The following is a 25236-nucleotide window of genomic DNA, read 5'->3' as shown; positions in this document are numbered from 1 at the left end:
CTGGCTGAAAGCTATGGAAGTTAAGAGAATGAATGAAATATTCCTTTGACTCAGTGGCTTCCCCTGCCTCGTGCTTAAGGAATCATAGTTAGGTTTATTTGAGGCAAATCCTCTCCAATGATCAGTTACCTAGAAATTGTGCTGTGATGGAGTTCTGATGTGAGCAATTTTCCAGTATTTCCAGAGATCAAAGTCTGGGTTAAGAGTAACTTAAGACCCACTTTTACTTCTGGCTTTAATGACTGCTCTGCTCATCCAGCAAGAGGTTTGCAACCCTGTTTGATAACAGCACTTGCTTTTCTCTACTTCTAAGAATTTATCTGAAGGTCATTGTTTAGTGTTGGCCAGATAACTTGTTTGGCTAGTTTCCTGTTCTCTGTTCTGGAGTCTGGCACTCGTTAAAAAAAAAAAAACTCAAGCGTGGGGCAGGACAACAAGGGGAAGTTCACTACCTCTGAGGGGAGGAAGAGCTGCTGGGTCATGAGTTGGCAAACTCTTCCTTTTATAAAGGATCAGATAGTATATACATCAGGCTTTGCAGGCCGAGGTCTCTGTCACATATTACTCTTTGTTTTTTACAGCTCTTGAAAGATGTAAAAACCATTCCTAGGTCATAAGCGTTATAAAAACAGGCCATAGCCAGATTTGGCCCATGGGTGATGATAGTTTGAACTAGGTGAAGAAATTAGTCTATTGCTAAATGTGTTTACTTTAATATTTTGGGGACATGACCCCAGAATAACCTTGGGAATTCTCAGTTGATTGTGATCCAAAGAAAGTCTGGCGTGGGAAGTCAAAGTGACCCTGTTGTCAGTCACCCTGGACCCATGGAATTCAAGGTAACCTTGGCTAGTGTGACGGCATCTGTTCAGTGGGACAGAGGGATCTTGCTGACTCTTTCCCATGGAATGGTGGCCAAAGGTGACAGGGATGGAAGAGTGGAATGGAGGTGTGGCTCTAAAATAGGCTGGAATTAGGTTAAAGGAATACGGTGACTCAGACAGCACGTTACGTTGATTCACTCTGAGGAACACATCTAACTTCCTGACCCTCTGTTGGGATGTAGTTAGAAATCTGACATGTACAGTCTCTTTGGCCAGTTTATGAAAATTAAAGCAGGTTTGTACCTTGGGTTCTGAGAAGAACACCAATTCTGATACGTGAGTCTAGATTTGCCCTGTGGTTTTCCTCTGATCACAAGAAGTTGTGTAGAGCAGGGTTGGGGTGAAGGAAGTGTTAGTTTATTTCAGGGTAGTCGAGGAGATACGAGTGCATAGCAGTTGAAGAGCGTGAGCTGTGAGATACTAGATGCACTTGTCAGATTCCTACACTACCACTTACTAGCTCTGTGATCCTGGATAATGTACTTCATCCTCTAAGCCTCAGTTTCTTCACCTGTAAATAGCAGCGACTCCATAGGGTTGTGAGAATTAAGTGAGGATAGTATATGTAAAATGCTTACATATTAGCTCAGTGTCTGTCCTGTATTAGTAAATTAGCAATGCTAATGATTATGTGAAAGTGGAAGGTGTGGATGATCAGATACAGGAACTAGGATTTGTGACTCAGTGCCATGAGCTATCTTGTCTTTTAATCACTAGACGTGTGGGGATGTAATGGGAGCAGCCGTGGGTTAGGAGTCAGAAGAGTTGGATCCGTGTCTACCTTGCTTGGTTTCCTAATTGGTAAAATGGAAATACTACGTGTTGACAGGTTGTGAGACCACGTGTGAAAGGGCTTTGAGTTCTATAAAGCATGGGACAAACTTTAAGGTAAAGTCAATAAACTGTTCATTTGTTCAATTTCTTGAACTTCTAAATGTACTGGAACAGAGCCAGAAGGTGATTAGTGTGAGGCCAAAATGTTTCCCAAAGGGACTTGATAGGACGCTCCCAAGTTCAGGACTTGCACTGGTAACTTGTAGTTAGGAACGAGTGATACAAAATTGGAATACTTTTGTGAGTTATTTGAAATAGCAGAATTAAAAAAAAATAGTGGCTATATTAAATGGAAGAAGCCAATCTAAAAAAGCTATATATCGTATGATCCCAACTACATACTCTGATCCCAACTATGACATTCTGGAAAAGACAAAACTATGGAGACAGTAAAAAGATCATTGATTGCCAGGGGTTGGGGGCAGGGAAGGCTGCATAATCAGAGCACAGAGAAAATATTCTGTATGATGCTATAGTGATGGATGGATGTCATTATACATTCATCCAAATCCATAGACTGTACAACACCAAGAGTGAATCGTAATGTAAAGTATGGACGTCAGGTCATTATGTGTTAATATAGGTTCATCAGTTGTCACAAGTGTACCTCTCTGGTAGGGGGTGTTGGTAATGGGGAGGGAAGGCTGTTACATATGTGGGAGGTAAGGGGTACATAGGAAATATCTGTACCTCCCTCTTAATTTTTCTATGAACCCAAAACTTCTCTAAAGAAAAAGTCTTTAAAAAATAAAAAGTGGCCAGTGTGGGGAGATAGGCTGGAGGAATTTAGTCTCTATGTAGAAAATGTGACTATGCCTTGTGAAATTAAGACTATATATTCCCTTTCTAATATCCTGAACATATATTTGCTTGTTCATTTTGTTTGCTAAATCATGTAAGCACGTGCTTGTTCATTACATTCTTTATAAACAAACGAAAAAGTGGACACATGGGTGTCCACCCCCAGGAAACGAGTTAACTAAATCATGGTGCATTCTTAAAATTGAAAACGATGCACCTGGGAAAAGCAAGGGAATATGTGCGTGCTGATTGAACATTCTTTCATATATTAAGCTGAAAAAACAACAACAACAACAAAAGCAAGGTGAAGAACAGTGTTCATAGTATGCCATTATTTATTGGTGCCAGGTTGAGGGGGGTGGATAGAAAATATCAATTATGATTTACTATGATATTACTGTAAGCATCGAATAGCAGGAAGAATACAAAGTGGTAATGTGGTTGTACTGTGGACAAAAACGGGGGAGCCGGGGGTCAAGTAGGAGGCAAATTTACTTTTCACAGTATATCCTCTTTATCTTTTAAATATGTCTTATATTTATGTATTTTCTATTCATAAAATTCGAGTGGCCACAAGTCATATCATTGGAGTTGAAAACTGTATGAAACATCTGTGTGTTTTCTTCCCACGTCTGGGCCTGCCACCTGTTGCTCTGCCCAGTTCCTTTGGCCTTGATGACTTGAGAAGCTGGCACTGACTCCAGGCTTACCCTAAAACAGCCCCCCACCTCCAACGCATATTGATACTTGTTCTCTTGATTTGTATGACTGACATTGTTTCTGTTTCCACCCCCAGCTTTGGCAGCATATAAGCAACTTCTTGCCAAGAACCCAGGTCGCCGCTGAGAAGGTCCTTCGGGAGAAGAATATCCGATGCCAGAAACGTCTGGAATTACACTCACCACAGGCAGCATGAGACATTCTGTGCCAGCATCTGTGTCCCACTGGCACAGACTGTAGCTCTCCAGGTAGGAGGGTCCTGGAAGCAGCACGCGCCAGGAGCCTCTCTAGAGGAAAAATGGGGCCAGATATGAACTCTCCACAATGAACACAATATTCACCTTATGAAGGAATGTTAAATAAAACAACTATTTAGTTTCTACATATTCAAGTTCAATACTCTTCTGTGTGAAGTGCCAGCAGCCACCCCCCTCCATAGGAGTTATCAGGATTTTTCTGGCACCAAGTTGAACTCTTCTTGGTACTTCTGGCAATGACAGCTCTTCAGGACAGATTTATGTGCTAAATGTTCTTGGGCAGGAGAAAAAGTAAAACTTGTGGAAGCAGCGTGAGGGGAGCGGACAGAGATCCCTCCCTCACTGCTCGCTGTCACAGCTGCAGCCTGGACTCCTGTGCTGGTGCTGAAGACTGATCCTGGCGTTTGCAGCGGCCTTTCGTGGCCCCTACTACCTTCCTGCTCTCACGCTTTCCATGCAGGCTGTCCAATGATTGAACTTTGGAATGGAGTTTGTTTTCCGCTGGGAACTGGCCTCTTGTCCCAGGCTGGTGCTGTCTGAGAGGCTGATCTGAAGGCCGCGCTTCATTCTTGGGGAGGGGGCGTTGGCCTCGCCTGGATCCTCCACCATGTTCCTGTTGCTGCCCTTTGACAGCCTGATTGTCAACCTTCTGGGCATCTCCCTGACGGTCCTCTTCACCCTCCTCCTGGTTTTCATCATAGTCCCCGCTATTTTTGGAGTCTCCTTTGGTATACGAAAGCTCTACATGAAAACTTTGTTAAAAATCTTTGCGGTGAGTTGTGCTGTTTACTGGTGGTGGCTTCACAAAGGAGGGAAAAGAGTTGTTCTTCTCTGGGTGTTACCTCAGTATTGGCTGTGGAGAAAGTTGGGAGAATGGCAAATGGCATTTTGAGTAAAAAGAATAACTGACTGTGCACTTGTGAAAGCCTTCAGCAATCTTTTTTTGAGCTACAGTACTTTATGTCTGATTCTCCTTAGCAAAGGAACCTATTCCATGACAACGTACCTTGCCTGTTTATTTCCAAAAGAGGGGCTTAGAGTTAAAGAGATCACTGCCAGATCTGAAACACAAAGGTGCTGCTGAAATACTCCTTTACTGTAACGTATAGGAGTCTTTTTTCTCTTTCAGACATTTTTCTTAAATAGGTTCTTGCATTTCAGACAAAAAAAAAAACAAAAAAAGGGCATTTGATGAATTGTTTTATTTCCTTAAAGACAGAGGAGAAGGATGATAAATTTCCTAACATATGTCAGAACGTAACTAATTGTACTGCTGACCAGCACTGGCTGTACTGTAAAGGAAATGGCTGAGAGGTGGTGTTTCCTGGAAGTTGAGCTGTGCCCCAGGACTTTTAATATCCAAAGATTTGGTAATTTATTAACAATACCTGTTTTTAGTCATCACCAAATCTTGAGGTATTCTTTTCCACAACTGAGAAATGCACTCATAACGTGTAATTTGAGAAATGCACTCATAATAGCAAAAATAATACAGTATTATTTGTTCATATAGTATCTAGTGGTTTTCAGAATAATTTCATTCATTTCCTTTTGGTTCCTTATCATTCTGAAGTGGACAGGGTAGCTACATTTTATCAGTGAAGAACGAGAGACTCAGAAAGATGGTGAGCTATATGAAATGTTATATTACAGTGGGATTTTTAAAAAATTTTTATTGGGGAGTATTGGGGGACCGTGTGTTTTTCCAGGACCCATCAGCTCCAAGTCAAGTCATTGTTTTCAGTCTAGTTATGGAGGGCGCAGCTCACTGGCCCATGTGGAAATTGAACCAGTGACCTTGGTGTTATGAGCAGTGTGCTCCAACCACCTGAGCCAACTGTCTGCCCCTACAGTGGGAAATTTTTTATATATATTATGGAATCTTGAATGCTGTCTTTTGGTATTTAATATTCCTATAAGAATCTTTTCTTTTTCACATTTTAAAAAATTGAGGTGAAATTGACATAAAATTAACCACTTTAAAGTGAACAACAATTCAGTGACATTTACTGTATTCACGATGTTGTACAACCACCAACTCGATCCAGTTCCACAACATTTTCATCACTCCAGAAGGAAACCCCATACTCATGGAGCAGCTGCCCCCCATTTTTGCCTCCCCCAGCTCCTGGCAACCAGGAGCCTGTGTTCTGTCTCTGGATGTACCTATTGTGGATATTTCATATAAATGGAATGATATAGAAAGTGCTCTTTTGTGCCTGACTGGCTTCTTTCATTTAGCATAACGTTTTTGAGATTCATCCACATTGTAACATATTCTGGTACTTTTTAAAAACTGGCTGATCAATATTTCAGTGTGTGTCTGTACCACAACTTTCTTACCCGCTAATGGACTGGGGGCCCGCTCTGGCTGTCCTGCTGGCGCTGCTGTGGTCTCCATGCGCTTTTGTGAGTTCCTTGCTCAGGGTGGGGTCTGGAGACCCGAGCGTGAGCATCACCTAAGAGCTGCTTAGAAAGGAGGGCTCAGGCCCGCTCCAGACCAGTGAGTTAGAATTTGCATTTCAGCAAGATCCAGGCGATTCGTCTGCGCATTCAGGTTTGAGAGGTGGTAATCTAATCAGTCTTTGGACTAGTTGCTTTACTAATGTATAATATTTAATTCATTAGGAAATGTAATTTTCTTAAATTTAAGTCCAAGAAAATCTTCAGTAGAGCCCAGGGTTCCTTTGGACCATACAACGTACTACCTGCCCTTTTGCCACTGAAGAACACACACCAGTATAGACTCAGTAGAACAGCTGGTAAACTTCCAGGAGACAAGCGTGAGCAATGTCTAGCTTTTATTCAAGTTTATAAGCAAGTGATTATTCATAGACCCATGGAGATCTTTATTTTTAAAACATAGAAATAGGAGTTATCAGCCTGGGGTTTTTCTGTAGTAGCTAAAATTTTTTTAACTTGATCACTTTGGGTGGGACAGAAGGCCTAGAATCCATGTATATTCCCTACTCTGTTGAAAATGTCCCCCAAAATTAATATTTTAAAGTTCATAGCCAAGTAAATGCTTCTTATTGTGATATTTTTAAATGTACATTCTTACGACTTTTAATGTAGATTGTAAATAACAATGGAAAATTATATATATATATATGTATGTATGTATATTTGGGGGCCAGTCCACAGGACAGGGAACCTTCAGCCATCAGACCCCTCACTGACCACAGCTTGAAAACCACTGGTTCAGGGCACAGTGACTTAGAAGTGGTGATGGAGGTAATGTGTTGTATTATGTGTGTGTGTACACATGTGTATCCAGTTTCGACCTCAAGGTTTAGAATTTCAAGTACTAGACTTGCACCTCTTATTTCCTAGAGGTGTGTACCAGGCATTCGGGGGGCCCTGTGGCCCGTCCTGTTGAGCATCGTGGATAATGACAACGTGGCGATAAGCTAGAGGAAGGGCTGGGCGAGGAAGAGCTGCTCCAGACCAGCAGGGCACCAGGTGGCTCTGTACGTGTGTCAGGTCTCATCTCACCCTCTAAGAAGGGTTACTGCTCTGAGTTGATCTTAACACACAGTAAGAACTGAATGCTGTTTTTGTCAGCAGTAGTAGTAGATACAGGTTGGATTTGGCCAAACTGGTTTTAGATCTTGGGATATATACATCTAAAATACCCTTACATTTGTGGGTGTTTTTTAATAGAGGAGAAATCTTTATTTTGCCTTTTATAGCCTCTTCATCCCCCCCCTAAATTGGGCTGGGGCATATAATTTTGGAGCTGGAAAGAAGCCAGAGATATCTTAATTCCATGGGTCTCCCCCCAGCTACACAATGAATCACCTGAGAAAACATTTTAAAAGTATGTACTTGGGAGCACTAGAGTCTCCCCAGAGATTCTGATTTAATTGGTCAGGATGGGCATTTTTAAAAGCTCCCTAAAAGTGATGCTTATGTCTGCCATCAAAATATAGGGTCTGATTCACGTCCTCTTGAATGGGGACCTGCTTTACGACTTGTTTTTAACAAGTAGAATGTGTAGAATGTAGCATGCATGATGCTGTGTGACCTGTGACATGAGGTTAAAACTGGCGCTGTACCTTCTGTCTTGACTCGGGGGAGGCTGGACCCCAGCATCATGTGAGGAAACCTAGGCCTTGTGGAGGTGTTCAACTCCCAGCCCCAGGGAGGCTCTGACAACCAGCGTCAACTGCCCCCGCAGGAGTGAGCAAGCCCTGGGCGGAGTCCAGCCCCCAGCCTTGGAGCCACCCAGCTGATGCCACACGCTGTGCAATTTGCCGTGCAATTTGCCGATTCCTGAGTAAAATAAAGATGGTGGTTTAAGCCACTGAGTTGTGGGGTGATTTGTTATGTAGCAATAGATAAACATTTCATTCATGTCCTACAGCTTACAACACCTTAAACATTTTTTTATGTTATATTATCTTCAATCTTTGGCACCACATCCATATTTTATGGTTGTGTTAATAGCATATACATAACATTTTGTGTGTTTTCTTTTGGGACTTTATAGGCCATATTTGCATTTTACTAGATAATCTTTATATATAAAGATGATTAAAACTGGATATCAGTCTCTATACCTGTGGTTTTGGCGGACCTAAGTAAGCCCTGGCTGAACAACTAGTTTCCCATGAGTGGTTCATTTTTCTTGGTATATACCTTGAGGGAGAAAAATACTGGAAGTTGATTAATTAAACGCAGCCCTGTTGACTGCCTACTAAGTGCAAGTACTGTGTCAGACTGTGCTCAAATGCAAATATGGGTAGGTTCTGGCTCTGCCCCTCAAGGTATTTATAGTCTAGTCAGAGGACAAATATGTATATGCACACATAACTGCTCCAGAATATGATGCAGAATATGACCTGGGCAAAGATCAATTCTGACTGCAGGAATTGGATAGGTAGTATTTCATACAAGAGTGTCATTTGAACTATATCTTGAAAAAGTATTCTGGAAGTGCCTCTGGGAAAGTATAGTCTTGTTTAGAGACGGTTTGAGGTTCTGTAAAGCAAAATGTTGGGTGCATAGAAAGAATGAGGTAGATCATAAAGCCAACTATTTCCTTAGGCGTTGAGAAGTGAGTGACTGAAGGTTTTTGAGCAAGTAATTGACATGGTCAGACTGGCAGCATGTGTTCGGATGGACGGCAGGAAGGAAAGAGCAATTAAATAGCTGTTGCATTAGTATAGGCAAGTGAAAAAGTGAGTGAACCAAGGTAATGGCCTGACACGAGGCAGCTGTGAAAGTGCCATTTCAGGGGAGTGTTGATAGGATTTGGTGACAGATGGGAAGCCTGAAAGCTTGGGTGACAGGGATAGTGATCCCAGCGCCACAGAGGGGCCCGGAGGGAGGGGAGCACATGGGTTGGGAGGAGGTGTGCTGCCTTAAATTCTCCACATGTGGGTGGTGACAGCGGGTTGGATTTGGTGTGGAGATGACAGGCAGGTGACTGGAAATGTGAGATTGGCACTTTTGTGAAGTCAGGATTTCTAGATTTGACAGTAGCTGCTTAGCAATTATAGCTAAAGCAGGGAGAGAAGAGAATTGTTAAAATACGTAACCTTCTCATGGGAAATAGAAGATGACGGATGCCAGGAGCTGGATTTTTTTAGGGTCTGATTTCTTGGGTGTACCTAGTTCATGGGAAAATGCAGTGGAGGCTGGCTGAAGTGGAAGGGAAGGTTTCTGCTGAGATTAATGTTGCTAAGACTGTTAGACTTTACCCTTGCGATTAGTTCCTAAATTGTAGTGTCCAGTAGAATGAATAACTAGCAAAAATTTACCATTAACTGTCTGCATTTCTAAGGGCTGGGCCTGCATTTCACCTGCCAAGGTCTGCATTGGGTTTAATGTTCCCTAAGGGTGCAGCATTGTTAATGCCCTTAAATGGTCTCTTCTCTGTCTGGGAGAAGCTGAAAAGAGAATAATTTAGTAATCTGATACTGACAGCAGTAAATGGCATCCGACAGGGGAAGGGAGAGGGGGTTTATAGGGAAATGAACTCTGAACCTAGGGCTCTCAGTTTTATTCTGGGTCTCTGAGCACTGTACTTCTTAAAGTGGCAGCTCACAGAAGCCAGTTGTGTTATGTTACTGTATGTTGCTGACGTGTGCCAGGGTGAAGTAACCCAGCCATTCTGTTCCCAGCTAACAGCCAGTTTCCTCCAACCCTGCCCTTTTTCCTCTGACTCTTGTGACTGGGCAGTTCTTTCCTAAACACAGAGCATTTGGTGATGTACCTGAAGTCTGAAAAAGTAAAGCTGGAAGTACAAACTGTGAGGGCAAGGGGATGTTTATGACAGCTTTGTTACAGAGCTTGGAGACATAGAATCACATTTAACCAGTACCTTTCCAAGGAAGAAAACCCACAGCCGTCTTGAATTTTGCAGAGTGAAGCAGTCCTCACAGACATCAGTTCTCGTGCTCAGGAGAGCTGACGCCATATGTTACCTACCTGTTGCATCCTATCTCAGTATCAGAATTGGCAGTACAGAACCAATTCTGATTCTGATTGGACTTGCAATACCAAGTCTTGGCCAAAATGGAAAGTCCTAAACTCTTGTCGAGTGACCTGTCTGTATAGCAGGGTTGTTGTAAACTCTCTTGACCTTTATTCACCTCTGTCCTAAATGGAATTTCCTGGTGGAATTCACCTTCCTCCATTTTAGGAGTTATATTTACATTTTCTTCTAGAAAAGATCATCCATGCCTAGAGCCCAAAGACATCAGTGGCTGAATATCTGCAGTGGGTTATATGAGTTTTCTTGCCTTAGACCTTCATTTGAGTGGGTGATGCTGTAAATTACCTATTTTTTTCTAGACAGTGGCATTTGAAGAAATTTCCAGATGAGGTCAGATGGCTGATTAAACTCGTGTCCAGCTTTTGGCTCTGTGACCATGCAGAGCAGTCTTGCTAATACTTCAGGCTCTGCCAGCAAAATCCACACCAAATGCTTTGGGCTGTGTGGGTTTGCTGTGTCGTGGAATAATAGGGTTTTTTTGCCCCCTGCCTTACGTAACTGTGGAAACAGAAGTTTGAAAAGACCTTTTAAGATACCTGTTGTATTTCTTTGACTCACCGAGGACATAACTTTCTGTTTGGTTGTAACATATCCCAGTAGGGCATAAGTGAGCTCATGTTTTCACCTCATTATTTGACAGTGCGAGAGACTCAGCCTCTGGCTGTCTTTTCTTTAGTTAAAAGGATTTTCACGAGGAAGGGAGGCTCCAGGACAAGCCTCTGTTTTTCTAGGTCTCTTCCAGGGTTCATTGTTATTTCGGTAATAGAGGACAGTTAGGGTGTTTTGCAGTTGCCAAAGTTCTGTCACATATATAATCTCATTTGATTCTAAGTGACCTCATGATGTAGGAGGTTGACATACTGTCATACTATTTTGTAGATACAGAAACCAACATTCAGAGTGTTTGAATGCGTTACTTAAGGGACATAGCATAAGTGTGTCAAACTTGGAATTTGAACCTAGATTTTTTAAATCTCCAAATAGTATTCCTTTTTCTAACACTTTTTTTTTAAGCATTGAGGCACTCTCAGGCCTTTCTATATCAGGTTCTGGGTCCCCCTGTTAAAAGGTTATTCAAGGGGTGAATGCACAGTCCAGACATTTGTGTGTGTGTGTGTGTGTGTGTGTGTGTGTGTATAAATACATGTATGTAATTTAAATTTTTATCTACTTGAAAACTAAAATTGTTGCTTTCTTAGAATAATTTGGGAGGGGGACAGCATTGAGTGGCAGGCAGTAGCTTAAAGGATGCTTGATTTTGCTTGAATAGCTGCTGTTTGTCAGTAGTGAAGGAACGTGTGAGGTCAGCTAGGGAGTTCCTTAAGGAACCGGAGACAAAGAGATGAGGCAGTGAGAAGCTAGGCCTGAGGAACTTACCCAAGCGCCTTGATTTCCAAGGCTCTTTACTATAGATGACTTAACTTTTGGACCTAGTTGTCAAGGAGGGTGACTGTTCTGGGAAGAGAGGCCTTTTACCTTTAGAATGGGTGCTTTTTGGAGTGCAGTCTGATCTTAGGTGACTGGGCTTAAGGCTTTCACAGAATAGAGATGGAGGTATTCACTGAATTCAAAGGATCTCATTCTTGTTTGTGGCCATTTTCCTCCTGCAGTGGGCGACCTTGAGAATGGAGAGAGGAGCCAAGGAGAAGAACCACCAACTCTACAAGCCCTATACCAATGGTAAGACTGGGTCTCCATCCTCTTCCTAAAAGGTCCCTTTGAAATATATTCCTGAATGCTTTTAATTTCACACAGACTCTTCACTATAAAAAAGGTAGGCTATGTCCTCTGAGTATTTTTAACAGGCTTTTTCCCAGCATGCTGCTTGACAAGGTGTTCTCTTTTGCAGGAATCATCGCAAAAGATCCCACTTCACTAGAAGAAGAGATCAAAGAAATTCGCCGAAGTGGTAGCAGTAAGGCTCTGGACAATACTCCAGAGTTTGAGCTCTCTGACATTTTCTACTTTTGCCGGAAAGGAATGGAGACTATTATGGATGATGAGGTGACAAAGAGGTTCTCAGCAGAAGAGTTGGAGTCCTGGAACCTGCTGAGCAGAACCAATTACAACTTCCAGTACATCAGCCTTCGGCTCACTGTCCTATGGGGCTTAGGTGTGCTGATCCGGTATTGCTTCCTCCTGCCACTCAGGTGAGAGCACGGCCTGAGGGACAAAGGACTTGAGCTACAGCTGCCTGAGCCTGATGCACAATCTTCCTACCTATGTCCCTGCTATGTTTCCCATTTTAGAAACAAGGATGATATTCTTTTACGGGCTAGTTGGTGTGACCCTTGGAAGGGTACACTGGTGATTATCCTTGGATTCTCTGCATGTCAGACAGAAACAGTTGGGTTTCTAAAGACAAATTACTTGTCTAGCTGGACTTATCATAGGGGCAGGGAACATGATCTGCTTCTGGCCACCCCTCCCTGGGCACTCTTTCCTGCTGCTTGCTTCTCTAGTACAGAGGCAGTATTGATCTCTCAGTTTTCTGTACCAGGTGCTTTCTGAGAGTATGTGTTGCCGTACCTTCAGGCTCTATCTCCTTCCTTTTGCTTCACAGAGAAGCTGTGCTTCTGCCAGGGTTTACAGCCAAAGGGAAGGGTAAGACAGCAGGACAGCAGGTGCCTGAGGGCAGAACAGCCAGTGTTAGGATTTTCTATCATCCTGGCTGCCTGATGCCTGAGGAGATAGTGTCAGCTGAGAGCCAAATCCATAGTCACCCTCAGTTTGGAATCAAAACAATCTCTGGTTCTGACAGGCCTGCTTGCATTTCTAGATGGAACTCTAATCTGGGTCCTAGCTGCTTAGATCTTGGGAGTGGTTTTCATGATGCCCACTTTCATTTTCATACATTCAGTTCTGTACATGGTGCAAGGATTTGTGTGTTTCAGTTTGTCTTCTTATTACAGGATAGCGCTCGCTTTCACAGGGATTAGCCTTCTGGTGGTGAGCACAACCGTGGTGGGATACTTGCCAAACGGGAGGTGAGTACGGTGAGAGTGTGCATGTCTAAAGGGACTTAGTTCTGGGAATGGCAGTTCTGCTAAAGGTCAGGCTGCGTCTCTGGGTGTAGCCAAACCACAGACTCTCAAGTGGATCAAATGACCTGTGATGACAGTGACATCAGCATTAAGTAAAGTCTTTTCTTTTTTTATTGATCTTGATCTATGACTTTTTTTTGTGCCCTCCAACGCTCATACTCTTCCCATTTTAAAGACAAAAGGAGAACCCACAGTCTAAGGCGAGCAGATTTCACAGCGTGTTTAATTTTGAGCATTCTACTGGGTTGATAAATTGGTAACAGGGTAAGAAATGTAGGTAGGGCTTTTGTTTGTTTATTTTGTTCTTTTTTTTAAAACTTTTTTATTTAAGTGTATTTTTCCAGGAACCATCAGCTCCAAGTCAAGTAGTTGTTTCAACCTAGTTGTGGAGGGCACAGCTCACAGTGGCCCATGTGGGGATTGAACCGGCAACCTTGTTGTTAAGAGCACCGCGCTCTAACCAACTGAGCTAACTGGCCGCCCCCTGTTGTGTTCTTCTAAGGAGAAATTTGCTCCTTTTGGGGAATTCTGGAGCTGGCAAACCTCTCTTCTGCCCAGGCTGGCGAGGAGGTTTGACTCTCTGGCCTTTGCCCTGCCTCTAGGTGTTGACTGGAAAGGAAAGGAATCTAGGAGACTCACCTGTGCTGGAAATTCTAAGGCTATGAATTCTAAACCCATTAACTTAGGTAAATTTAAGCAGTTTTCCTCATTGCTTTGTTTTCTCATATGTAGACATAAAGATGCTAATATATTACAGGGTTTTACTATACACTAAAATTTATAAAAATACTTTGCAGTCTTAAAGGACAGTGATAGTTAAATTGTTAGAGTTAGCAACTTTTCCTGTTTTCCTACATGTAAAATAAAAACAAACATCTTTGTCCTGTTGTTGCAGGTTTAAGGAGTTCCTGAGTAAACATGTTCACTTAATGTGTTACCGGATCTGCGTGCGCGCTCTGACAGCCATCATTACCTACCACGACAGGTAAGGTCTCTTGGTCTGATACAAAGGGAAATGGCGCTGGCAAAACACAACCCAGCTACAAGCAGCCAACGGGGGCTCTTCTGAATTTTCAGTTAGACTTGATAAAGCTGGTGAGGTGAGGATGAGCTCCAAATGAATTGTTTCATGCTAATTTTTGTTGTTTTGCATACATTCTAAACACAGGACAAATAGGCCTAGAAATGGCGGCATCTGTGTGGCCAATCATACCTCTCCTATTGATGTCATCATTTTGGCTAGTGACGGCTATTATGCAATGGTAAGTGTCTTTCTGTTGCTTTCTTGGGGCAAGACTTCTTGCTGGTCAGGGCGGGGAGGCTTTTGGACCCTTCACCAAACTCGCTCTTAAGGGTATAAACAGGGAAACATGTTTTTATGTGTGTGCTCCAAGCTAGATTGTCACTTTTGTTCCTGTTGCTTTTGGGAACTCCTTGCGACTTTGATAGGAGATATTCTGATAGAGTAACTGAGAGTGTGGTGGGGGATTAGACTTTGGATGTTTAGGTGTCATGGAAAGGGGTAAAGATGGGGAGGGAGGATTTGAAAGAGCTGGGTTCAAGGGCATTGGAGAATCTGCCCAGGGAGGACATTTTACACACGTTATTGCTCAGCTTCATTATTCCCTTTTAGAGTTTTCAGCTGTTTTCAATTACGTGTCTCTGGTATCACTAATTAAAAGGAGAAATTTAAGTTTCAGGGGGTCTTAATAGTGGTTTCTTAGATAGTGAGAAACCTATGGTTATTAATAAAATGTTAGAGGGTGCGAGTTTGGGGTGCTTATCTTGTGGAATCTGGGGCTCCCTCCACAGAGTGGGGGATTTGTGTGAGGATGGCTTCACTACCAGTTACTCCTTTGTCTGAGATTAGGTGGGTCAAGTGCACGGGGGACTCATGGGTGTGATTCAGAGAGCCATGGTGAAGGCCTGCCCTCACGTCTGGTTTGAGCGGTCTGAGGTGAAAGATCGCCACCTGGTGGCTAAAAGGTAAATCAATGGAATGCTATTCTGTATGACCAGTTACAGAGAAAGGATGCGTTTTAGAGGTAGTTCCCCTCCATAGTGGAATGATAGTGACTTCTACACTGCTTTCTTAATAAAAAGTTTTTTTCTGAAACAGGGAATACAAAAAGTATAGAAACCCTAGTATTATTTACCAAGGCAGTAGTGTTTCTAAACCTTTCTTCTTGTACCCATTGTAACAAACAACATACGCACTTTCAATGCTATTTGAAATTTCAAAATGAATTCATTATCAAAAATAAAAACAAACTGAAGACAATGGAACAAAGTACTGCTCCATTTTCAAGCTTGAGAAAAGGGTTAGTAAATGTGGTAACAAGTAATGGCAAGAGCTTTGCAGTAAATTGAGAGGAATCAAGATTCAACTGGGACCATCTTCCATAGGGACAAATGAAACCGCCACTAAAGTCTCTTTGCTGCATCTCTCAGGGACAGTGTTAAGCCAGGTGGACTGTAGGCCCAGCCTAATATGGCTGTTAGGAAGGCCAGTAGCAAGCGTTTATTGAGGGTGCCCTCTGCCAGGGCCTCTGGCAGACGTGTCCCAAGTCTGAGCAATGTCCTCTGTGCACAGACTTTCATACTTAATTCAACAGTTGTATGAATTAAATAGTAGTTATCTGATTTTCCCTGTTCTCATAAGTTTTGTCTTTGTGAGATTTAGATTACGGGCTTATAAAAGGTAGGGTCATATTTGTTCCCTTGCTTTTACACAACATCTGGTATCACATGTATGTAGGTTATTTATAAATGCGTCTTGGTGATAATGGACGTAAGGCTGTCTGACCCTTCCTTTTACTTTTCTCTCCTAAAGACTGACTGAGCACGTGCAGGATAAAAGCAAGCTACCTATCCTCATCTTCCCAGAGGGTAAGAAGGCACTGAGCGCCACGAGGGCTTCTCTAGGGGGTGGCCGTGCAGGCCGAGGACTCCGCTATTGCCTCGGAACCAAGTCCCTCTGCTTCTGGTGGGGTCATTTGCTCTCACTGAGTAATGTTAGGTCTCTTTAGATTGGTTGTGGGTCTAAAAACTCGCAGGGACTCAGGATCTGGACTACGAGTGCCGTAGTGTGGACTTCCCCAGTGCAGGGACCCTTGTGGAATAGTGTTGACAGGGTCTCTCTGCGTCTCAGAGAGTTCTTGCTGGGGCCTGCCAAGTCTTTCTGTAGGCTGGGGTGTGTTCCTCAGGGGAAGCGGCCCTGTAATAAGAACAGGAAGCAACACAGTGTTTTGTTCCTCTCTTGTAAGTGATCATCCATAAACTAGGGAGATGACAGATTTACCCTGTTTAAAGAGTCAATAGAATTGTCATTATTATATTTGGTCCTTAAACTCCTAATCTCTGGGGTAAAGGACCAAAAGAAATAGCATTTTACTCTCTCCTGCATTTTAGGAACCTGCATCAATAATACATCGGTGATGATGTTCAAAAAGGGAAGTTTTGAGATTGGAGCCACGGTTTACCCTGTTGCCATTAAGGTACAAGACCTCTGAGGGTGCATGTGGTTGTTCTTGCTGCTGCTGTGAAGGTGGAGGAAGGTGCTGATGTCCCGTCCGTTGGTGGATCCTCCAGTAGAGCTGCCTCGGGCCGGGCGAGCGTGGGTTGAGTGCTAGAGGACGAGAATGGAACATTGTTCATAACCAATTAGAAGGGCCCGAGTTGTATTTGAACCAGGAACAGCCAAATTCCAGCCCACACCTCACCTCCCCCACCAGATTCAGGAAATGGCAAGCCCTTTGTAACTTTATATATTTCCCCCACTTTTTTCATAAACCTGAAGAGGTGGCGTACTGCAGGGAGGGGCGGGGAGGGTGTGACTGCCCAGCTGGATTTGTGCTTTTGGTGGAGAGGTGAGGCCGATGAGTACAGATGTGTCCTTGACACTGAAGGAGGAAACAACACTGCTTCGGGTGGTGGTCTCATCTTACGTAATACCAAGAACAGCCTATGAAAGTGAAATGGATCTTAAGAGCTTGTCTAGGCTATCTCCCACCTTTCAGGAACTTGTAGCTCTAACTGTTGAAATTCACCTAGAGAGATGGGATTCAGTTAATAGTTTCCCTTTCTTTTCCTTCCTCCATCTCCCCCTTCATCTCTATCTGATTTTCTAAATAGATGTGTAGTATTTCTAAAAGTGTGCTAAAGCAGCATTATTATATTGGAAAAACACAGGCTGTTATGAGTATGCTTAAAGTATTTAGGTTCAAATATCAGGGTAAAACAGTGAGTAAAATTTGAGTCATGCTTAGAATTTAGTCTCCATACTTTGGCAGTCTGTTTGTTAACTGCAGAGCATTCCGTAGAAATACTTCTTATTTTCACCTTGCCAGCACAGCTGGTTCAGGTGGGGCAAGAGATGCTCCTCCTGGTTGAGCAAACGCTTACCAGCCACTCCCCTTTACCAGGTAGGCAACGCATCAGAGCAGGGACGGCAGGTGAATAGTGGCTGCGGGGTAACTGATCCATGGGTCAGGGCTGCTCGAGCGATTTCTTGGGGATGCTGTGTCTGGGAACAGCAAGAAAGAGAACAGTCGACTAGCAGTGTCTGCTGTGGTGTAGGATGGGGAGTGTTGTTTGCATCGCGTGCGTGCCAACCTGCGTTTTAATATATTGAGTCCAGTGGTTCGCCATCTGTGTTAATTAAAAGCAAACTACTGGATAGAAGCCCTTCTTGCTCACTCCAGAACAGTGGTTCTTGCATCTTAGCTATGTCAGTGTCACATGGAGGGATTGTGAAAATGCAGAGGGCTGGGCCCCACGCCCAATATTTCTAAACTTGCATTTCTAACCCGTTCCTGGGTGCTGCTGACACTGCTGGTTGGGAGCCACACTCTGTGAGCCCTGTTCTGGGGCACTGGTGTTTAACCAGTTTTGGAACATGGACCTTTGGTACAGTTACGACTCCTCCAAAGATGGAGTCATACAAATTCTACATATAATTTCATTCCATTCACAGATTAAAGCCCATATAAGATTAAGAACTTCTGCCACACAGATACTTAATAGAGTTTTTGTGAAGTTTTTGATAACCAAATTTGGATAACCTTAGCAATTTCAAGACTCTTACTACATTTCCCTCAAAGTTAAATCATTATCTGATTTTGGGAATTGATTGCTATTTTGAGCTTTTGCCTTGTTTTTCTCTCTACAGTGTCTGCCCAGCACGGAGTAGAGAATGAGCCCTAAACAAACTCTCACACTCTGTCTCACACGTATCACAATTTTTTATCCATATAGTGCTTTGTAAAATAGAACAACACTTTCTTCAAATCATACGCATTAGCTTCTGTTTAAAACTCATTCTTCTCCCTTATTTCCTTTTGATATTATGATGTCAACTCATTAAACCTTCTATAGTTAAATGTCTTAGTTTTTTAAATTAAATCTAAGTGTCTTCATTTCAGTAGTCAGGTCCATAACTGGGCACAATTATCCAATTTCTATTCTGAGAATCATGAAGTTTAGGTTTTGAAAGGCCTCAAAAATCATGCAGTTCAGACCTACCCCCACGCCCTTGAGTGTTGCTTCTCCAGCTCTTCCAGTCAAAGGGCATTTTCCACGCTGGTGGCGGCTTGGTCCGGTGGGACAACTCTTGAAATGCTGTCTCTTTTTATTTTTTTCCACTTTCTGGTTCCAAGTCTTTGCTTTTCTGGTTCCTTAGACTAATTGCATAAAATTAGTCTAAGGTCTTGTCTGTGATAGCCCTTCAAACATTTGGTAACAGTCCCATGGTGCTTCGTTCAGGCATTCTCAAGGACTCGGTTCCTTTGTTGCTTATATAATTTTCTCCAGCACCTCCCACCCTGCTTACCTGCCACTTCAATTATTCTTCTGTTTGGTGAGAATGAGGGTCACAGCTTTGCCACATTTCCCACAAAAATGCCATTGAAGTACAGCCTTTGCCTCCATTAGAGTCGTTGGCAAATGAAAGTATTTGATAAGCCTGCTTCTTGGCAGGAAATACAGTACCTACCGTGTTTTTCCGAAAATAAGACCTAGCCGGACCATCAGCTCTAATGTCTTTTGGAGCGAAAATTAATATGAGACCCGGTCTTTACTATAATATAAGACCGGGTCTTACATAATATAATATATAAGACTGGGTCTCATATTAATTTTCGCTCCAAAAGACGCATTAGAGCTGATGGTCCGGCTAGGTCTTATTTTCAGGGAAACACGGTATGTGGTGGCGACCTTGTGAACTGTCAATGTGTGTCCCTAACACATGATTTAATCAAAGCAAGGTCTCCGGCTTAAACAGATACTTAGCTTTGTTAGAAGTGTAATTCCAGAAGCATATCGTAAACTTTTCTATTATTTTCTCTTTGGTCTGGGGAAGTAGATCTGACGTTTAAAAGTTGGTTGTTATGTAGGAAAATACCTTTAGTTGGGGGAGTTACATGTAAAGTATTTATGAGTGAATGACATTATGTTGGGGATTGGGCTTATAAGAGGGGAGGGGATAGATGAAGCAAGTATGGTGAAATGTTGGTAATTATTGTATCTAGGGGATGGGTGTATGGGAGTCTATTATCCTGTTCTCTGTTTTTGGATATGCTTGAAAACTTAAATAATAGATTCTATGCACCAATGAGTGAGCAAGATGTGACACTAATCAAAGAGGAAGGGCATTTGTTTGTGGCCCGCTGTTAGGGGAGTCCTCCCTAATGCTCTACAGAAAAATGTTGAGTCAGTCAAGGGAGGTTGATGTTTCTAGGTTGATGTTTCAGCACTACCTAGGCCTAGCATGACTGAAGTTCATGGGATGCCTGGGAGCAGCTTTCTCGTACGGATACTGCCCCACGGGATGCGGTCAGAACTACTGATTGTATTCGTCGTGAGACTCCAGCTTTCCATTGTGTTTCAGTACGACCCTCAATTCGGGGATGCCTTCTGGAACAGCAGCAAATATGGGATGGTGACGTACCTGCTGAGAATGATGACCAGCTGGGCCATTGTCTGCAGTGTTTGGTACCTGCCTCCCATGACCAGAGAGGTAGGTGTCCGCAGTGGGCAGAGGTCTTCGCTTAGCTCTGGGTGACCGTGAGCCTGGGTTGAGTGGTCTCATTCACTCTTTCTTACAGACAGACGAAGATGCTGTCCAGTTTGCAAATAGGGTGAAGTCCGCCATTGCCAGGCAGGGAGGACTTGTGGATCTGCTGTGGTGAGTCAGAGCCAGATTTTTATCACCCGAGTCTAGGAGAACGTGAATTTCAGAAGGATGTTGAATCACTGACTCCATTTACAAAGGCTTCTCTCCCTGGCGCGGAGAAGGAAGCTCACCAGCCCTGGAGTGGGAGCAGTTTGACTCCTTTCTCCTAGTTTCAACTCAACTTCCCTCTGTGACCTTGATCTCGGGGAACATGCAGCCTGGGATGCTTGGCCTAAAGCACCTGATTGTGTGTCCCTCTCTGGGGTTTGCGCCAGTCGACCAGGGCACCCAAAGAGGACTTGTCTCTTTCGGGAGGATCGCCCTGATACTGACCTGGAAACCTCATAGGAGTACTGGGCTCTCGGATCTTGTGTACTTGGCAAAACCAGACCATCCTTAGAAAGGCAGAGGTTTCATTTGTTGCTTTTTGTTTGTTACCTACTAGAGTAGGAGTTGGCAAACTTTTTCTGTAGTCAGTACATATTTTAGACTTTGTGGCCATGTGGCCCCTGTTGCAGCTGCCATTATAGTGTGAAAGCAACAGAGATGATACATCAGCGAGTGAGTGTGTCTGTGTTCCAGTACAGCTTTATTCACAACAACAGGTGTCGCACTGGATTGGCCCGTGGCCATACTTCGCGGCCCTCTATGCTAGAGTATGAGATGGTTACACTCGAGCAATACAGGAGTGGTAGGAATGACTGCTGGTTTGGGGAAAACATTCCAGCCTCTTAGGATCCCTAGGTTTAAGCGTAAGGGTCAGCTCTGGAGGGCATTTGGCTAAAGTGGGCATTGTAGGGAAAGTGTGGAAATTCAAATTTTAAGCGAACCTGTGGGTTCTTAGGTAATAGCATGGCCCTCAGATGATAGCCTTTTTAAAAATGCTGACATTTACTGAGTACTCACCGTGTGCCAGACCCTGCTGCTGACTCTCTGTATGATCCCCTTTCATCCTCACAGTAACTCCATGGAGTATGGGAATCATTACTCCCATTTTTCATTTGAGAAACTGAAACTCAGGTTAAGTAACTGTTTCTCAAAGCCACAGAACAAACACTGGGGCCAGATTTTGCCTCAGGTCTGACCAAGCTCGGCTTGTGGAGCTCGAATGTCAACCCACTGCCCCACATTCCTTCTCCCTGAGGCCTCAGAAAGACAAGGGTGGTGTTTGGAAAGGATGCCTTTGCTGTGGATTTGAAAGGGTGCAGCAGATGTCTGGTCTCCCCGTGGAAGGTCTGCTGGTCATGGGGCTTCAGCAGAGACCTTCCCACCCGACTGTCTCAAAAAAACAACATGTAGCAGAAAGTAGGCTTGGATTGTCATTAGTCATTGAAGGTGAGGATAATTCTAGGGTGTAGGCAAGAAGTTGGGGTGAAAGATGGCTGGGAGTCAGACTTTGAGAAAGGAAATCTCAAGTTGAGAGGATTTGCTTGGTGCACATGGAGGGAGGTGCTGGGATTCCCCTGCGGCACCATCCCTGAGCGTGGACGGAGGAAGGAAGAGCGTGTTTCCCCTTGTGTCCGTTGTTTGCATGAATTTGGAGAATCCTTGGGTCTGAATTTTACAGGTTATATTTCACAGATCTGCTTTATAGATTCCTTGTAAGTCTCAATATTTCCTAAAACTTGGTCCACCATCCATAATGCCGGAGAACCTCCTTCATCTTGTGTAAGGTGGGGATGAATGTGCAAGTAGAAAGAACTTTTCACTCCTTGGTAGGTTTAAGCAATTACAGAGTATCTTAAATAGAAGCGGTGAATTTTGACCCAGGGCAAGAATGAGAGTTTTGAGGTAGAAAGCGTGGATTCCAAGAATCCAGAGCCAGTTTCTGAGCTCATTCAGATGAGAGAGCCATGGAGGACTTTGATTTCTGGCAGGTTTTTCTTTGTGTTTGAGCAGCATGGTGTGTTGGCTGTGCTACAGGGGGGCTGGAAATCTTACCTGCGCCTTTGTCTCATCAGGGATGGTGGTCTGAAGAGGGAAAAGGTGAAGGATACATTCAAAGAGGAGCAGCAGAAGCTGTACAGCAAAATGATTGTTGGGAACCACGAGGACAGGAGCCGGTCCTGAGCCTGCGCCTTGCGCTGGCTGGATCCACTATGCCTGAAGTCCTGGCGCGGGGCCCGCCAGAGCCCCCACTGCTGCATTCTTGCCAGACTCCGGGTCTTCGGGCTGCTCTGGATCCCAGGACTCCAGCTTCTTCAGAGCCGCCTGGACCCCTGGCCTTGCCACCTGAAGTGAATGCTGCTGGGTGTTCTGCTCAGGATGAGAGGCCTTCTTGTTTCTTTTACGATAAGCCCATTGGAGGCATGCCATTAAAGTCAGCTCCCCACCTGTGCACGCGGGGCTGAGTGGGTGGGGAGAATCGGCCCGTTCCCGGGAACAGTAGGACACAGTAGGACGTTGGTCTGTTACGGACGCCCTCAGGCCAGGGCCTTGGCTGAGGGAAGGGGAGGCACCGAGAGGCATGTGGCTTGCCAGCCTCAACATGGCCCCCCCAGCCTAACCCCAGCCTTGGAGCTCTGCAGACTTGATAAAAATAAAACTTGTCTGCAGGTGCTTTCGGCAAAATGAAGTTTTAAATTCTCGTGCAGTCACCAAAGGGGATGGGAAGAGGCAGGATGGACCACTGGCTAGTGTGGTGGGAGCCAGGAGTCATTTCCACATTTAAAGTCCAGTGCTGACCCTGAACTCCCATGTGACTTGCTGTTTGTTAACACGTGCCTCAGTTCCCCATCTGTAACCTGGAGTGGGAGGGGGAAGGGTGGTGATACCTACCTCACAGGGTTGTTGTGGGGATTAAAGCGCTGCAGTGAGTGAAGGACAGTAAAGCGCAGTGTTACAAGTACAGGTCCCTGAGATGTGGCAGGACCAGCTCTGATCCTGCCCAGGGCTTGGCAGTTGTTTTGTGAGTAAATAAAATTGTCTTTGATGGTGAATGAATTGAGGGGTTTTTCCCTTCACTCTTTCTCCCCTAGACGTAGCCCTAAGCAACTTGTTTCTTATCAGAATCACAGAAAACCCCGGGGTTGGAGGGAGTCCAGCCTGACTTCTGAATGAGGAGTATTGTTTAGGAGAAGGTAAACTACTCATATCGAATGCTTCATTTAGAATTCGCTGGTTCATTTAGAATCCCCACCACAGACTGGGATGTGGATTTCTGCACAGATGGGTGCCGTGGGGTTAGAGGTGTGTAATTGGGGCACCATTTGTTGAGGTCGGGGTGGGGGGGGGGGACAGTGTGTAAGGACTGTGGGAAGCCACGAGAAGCTGCAGGGGCGAGGTAGGAGCGGAGGTTCTGCATCCGTGAGGGTGGTAGGATGGGCAGTGGGCATTTGGTGCACCGTGGGCTTCCGTGTGGCCAGAGGGAACCAGGCTTCCCGGCCTCCTGCACATGCAGTCACTAAAGGCAGGTCCAAAGCCAGCCCCCCCGACCACTGCTAGGGTCCAGCAGGTTCAAAGCCCTCAGAAGAGGCCTCACCCCCACCCTGCCCGACTGCCTCATGACAGTCCCCACACCTGTGCCAGCAGCCATGGTAAGTGTCGTTTCTGAGGCCACCCTCCAGCCTGCGATTTGGGGACGTGGTGGCAGCAAAGCCTGCTCCGTCGGTTCCTGGGCCAGGAGCACTAGGTCTCAGCGGACGGTGCTGTGATTCTCACCCCAACTGCCTGCCTGTTGCTTTGCCTCCCCGAATAGCGTCCCCTTTCCTCTCACCTGCCCTTGTGCTAACCAGTGGGAGATTCTTTTTCCTCTCAACTAAAATACACTATCATGACTGTAAGAACAGCCTCTTATGAACTGTTTTGCAAAATAATCAAGAGTAAACTGTGGTTTTCAGTCTTTATAAGTGATATTTACAGTGTTTAAAAGCTATCTGGAATGATCTTTAAAAATTGGTCTTGAAAACCAAGTTCCCTTTTTAAATGTTTCCTTTAAAAGCCTTCTGATGATTAGTACATTTATTTCATGATTTTCATAGGTATTTTGTAATATTTTAACGTTTCTCACATTCTTTTCAACAAACCTGTCTGTTGATGACATAACAGTATTGCAGGTACCTGGTTTAGAATCACCACTATGTAAAGAAATACTTGTGGAGACTAAGCAATGATTCTTTTCCTCCTACTAAGTAAGAAGAGGGGATGTGAATTAACATCCCCACCCCCCCCAAAAAAAAGTATCTTAAAGTTTTAATTTGGTGCTTGCTATACGCATGCGGACTCATCAGACTGCTTTGTTCTTTTCCTTGGGGAGCCTGCAGGCCTCTAGTTTATCCGTAGCCAAAATACTTGGTTTGGGATAACCGAGTTCTTGTGTGGTAACACCACATGGCACTTAGGAATAGCAACGAGAAGCATGTAAAGGACAAAATACACTCACTCCTGTGACCCCAGCAGTGATGAGGACGCTCTCGGAGTAAAACCAAGGGGCATTAATTAGTGGGATGAGCACTAATCCCACTTGCAAACCTGCTCCTCCTTTGCTGTTCGGACTTTATTTCTCTGTCTCACTTCCGTGATCCATAACCACAGACTTCGGCTGGATGGTCTCTAAGGCCCTTTCCACCTCCTTAGTTTCTGTAATTCTTAAGCCCATACATAGTTCAAACGTTGGCTTTAAGCTCTAAAGTCCTCTGGGTTCAGAAATAAAGAGAAATCAGTTCAAAGGCATTTGCTTCCTCTGAAACAATGGGGCTAGTGACACTCCACTAGGTAGCGGGAGTCCCACGTGTGAAAGACAGTCCCCAGTGTTTCAGGTGATTGGATTGTGGGCCTGGGTGGGTTTGATTGTGGATCCTGGAAAGACTTTTCACTCAAACATGAGATTTTTTTTTTCCCCAGCCAGTTAGATAAGGAACTTTCTAAAAAGGCTGGTAAAATTCCCCTGCCAGAGGACTAGGAAGCTGTCAGCCAGGCCAGGGTGCAGCAAGCTGAGCTTGACGGAGCAGTTTGAGATGACATCCTTGTGACGTAGTAGAACCAACTTTGCAACTTGCTTCTTTACCTAATGTCAAGCCCCACT

At 44.2% G+C, this 25236-nt stretch overlaps 1 protein-coding gene across 2 annotated transcripts in view; it reads left to right on the top strand.

The window, feature by feature from the left end:
- GPAT4 (glycerol-3-phosphate acyltransferase 4) overlaps positions 1 to 23156 on the top strand; it is a 33979-nt gene extending 10823 nt beyond the window's left edge. For both annotated transcript variants that reach the window (XM_019742100.2, XM_074329605.1), the window contains 12 exons: positions 3316 to 4268; positions 11609 to 11678; positions 11848 to 12148; positions 12911 to 12985; positions 13938 to 14027; positions 14211 to 14304; positions 14913 to 15028; positions 15876 to 15931; positions 16454 to 16539; positions 19929 to 20057; positions 20146 to 20225; positions 22175 to 23156. In XM_019742100.2, the coding sequence (XP_019597659.1) occupies positions 4104 to 4268; positions 11609 to 11678; positions 11848 to 12148; positions 12911 to 12985; positions 13938 to 14027; positions 14211 to 14304; positions 14913 to 15028; positions 15876 to 15931; positions 16454 to 16539; positions 19929 to 20057; positions 20146 to 20225; positions 22175 to 22283 (1371 nt within the window). In that variant the 5' untranslated portion in view covers positions 3316 to 4103 and the 3' untranslated portion in view covers positions 22284 to 23156. The remainder of the gene's footprint in view (positions 1 to 3315; positions 4269 to 11608; positions 11679 to 11847; positions 12149 to 12910; positions 12986 to 13937; positions 14028 to 14210; positions 14305 to 14912; positions 15029 to 15875; positions 15932 to 16453; positions 16540 to 19928; positions 20058 to 20145; positions 20226 to 22174) is intronic.
- Positions 23157 to 25236: the final 2080 nt, after the last annotated feature.

This window comes from Rhinolophus sinicus, linkage group LG04 (assembly GCF_036562045.2).
Source record: "Rhinolophus sinicus isolate RSC01 linkage group LG04, ASM3656204v1, whole genome shotgun sequence".
Lineage (NCBI taxonomy): Eukaryota > Metazoa > Chordata > Mammalia > Chiroptera > Rhinolophidae > Rhinolophus > Rhinolophus sinicus.
This window is presented reverse-complemented; position numbering and strand designations above follow the sequence as displayed.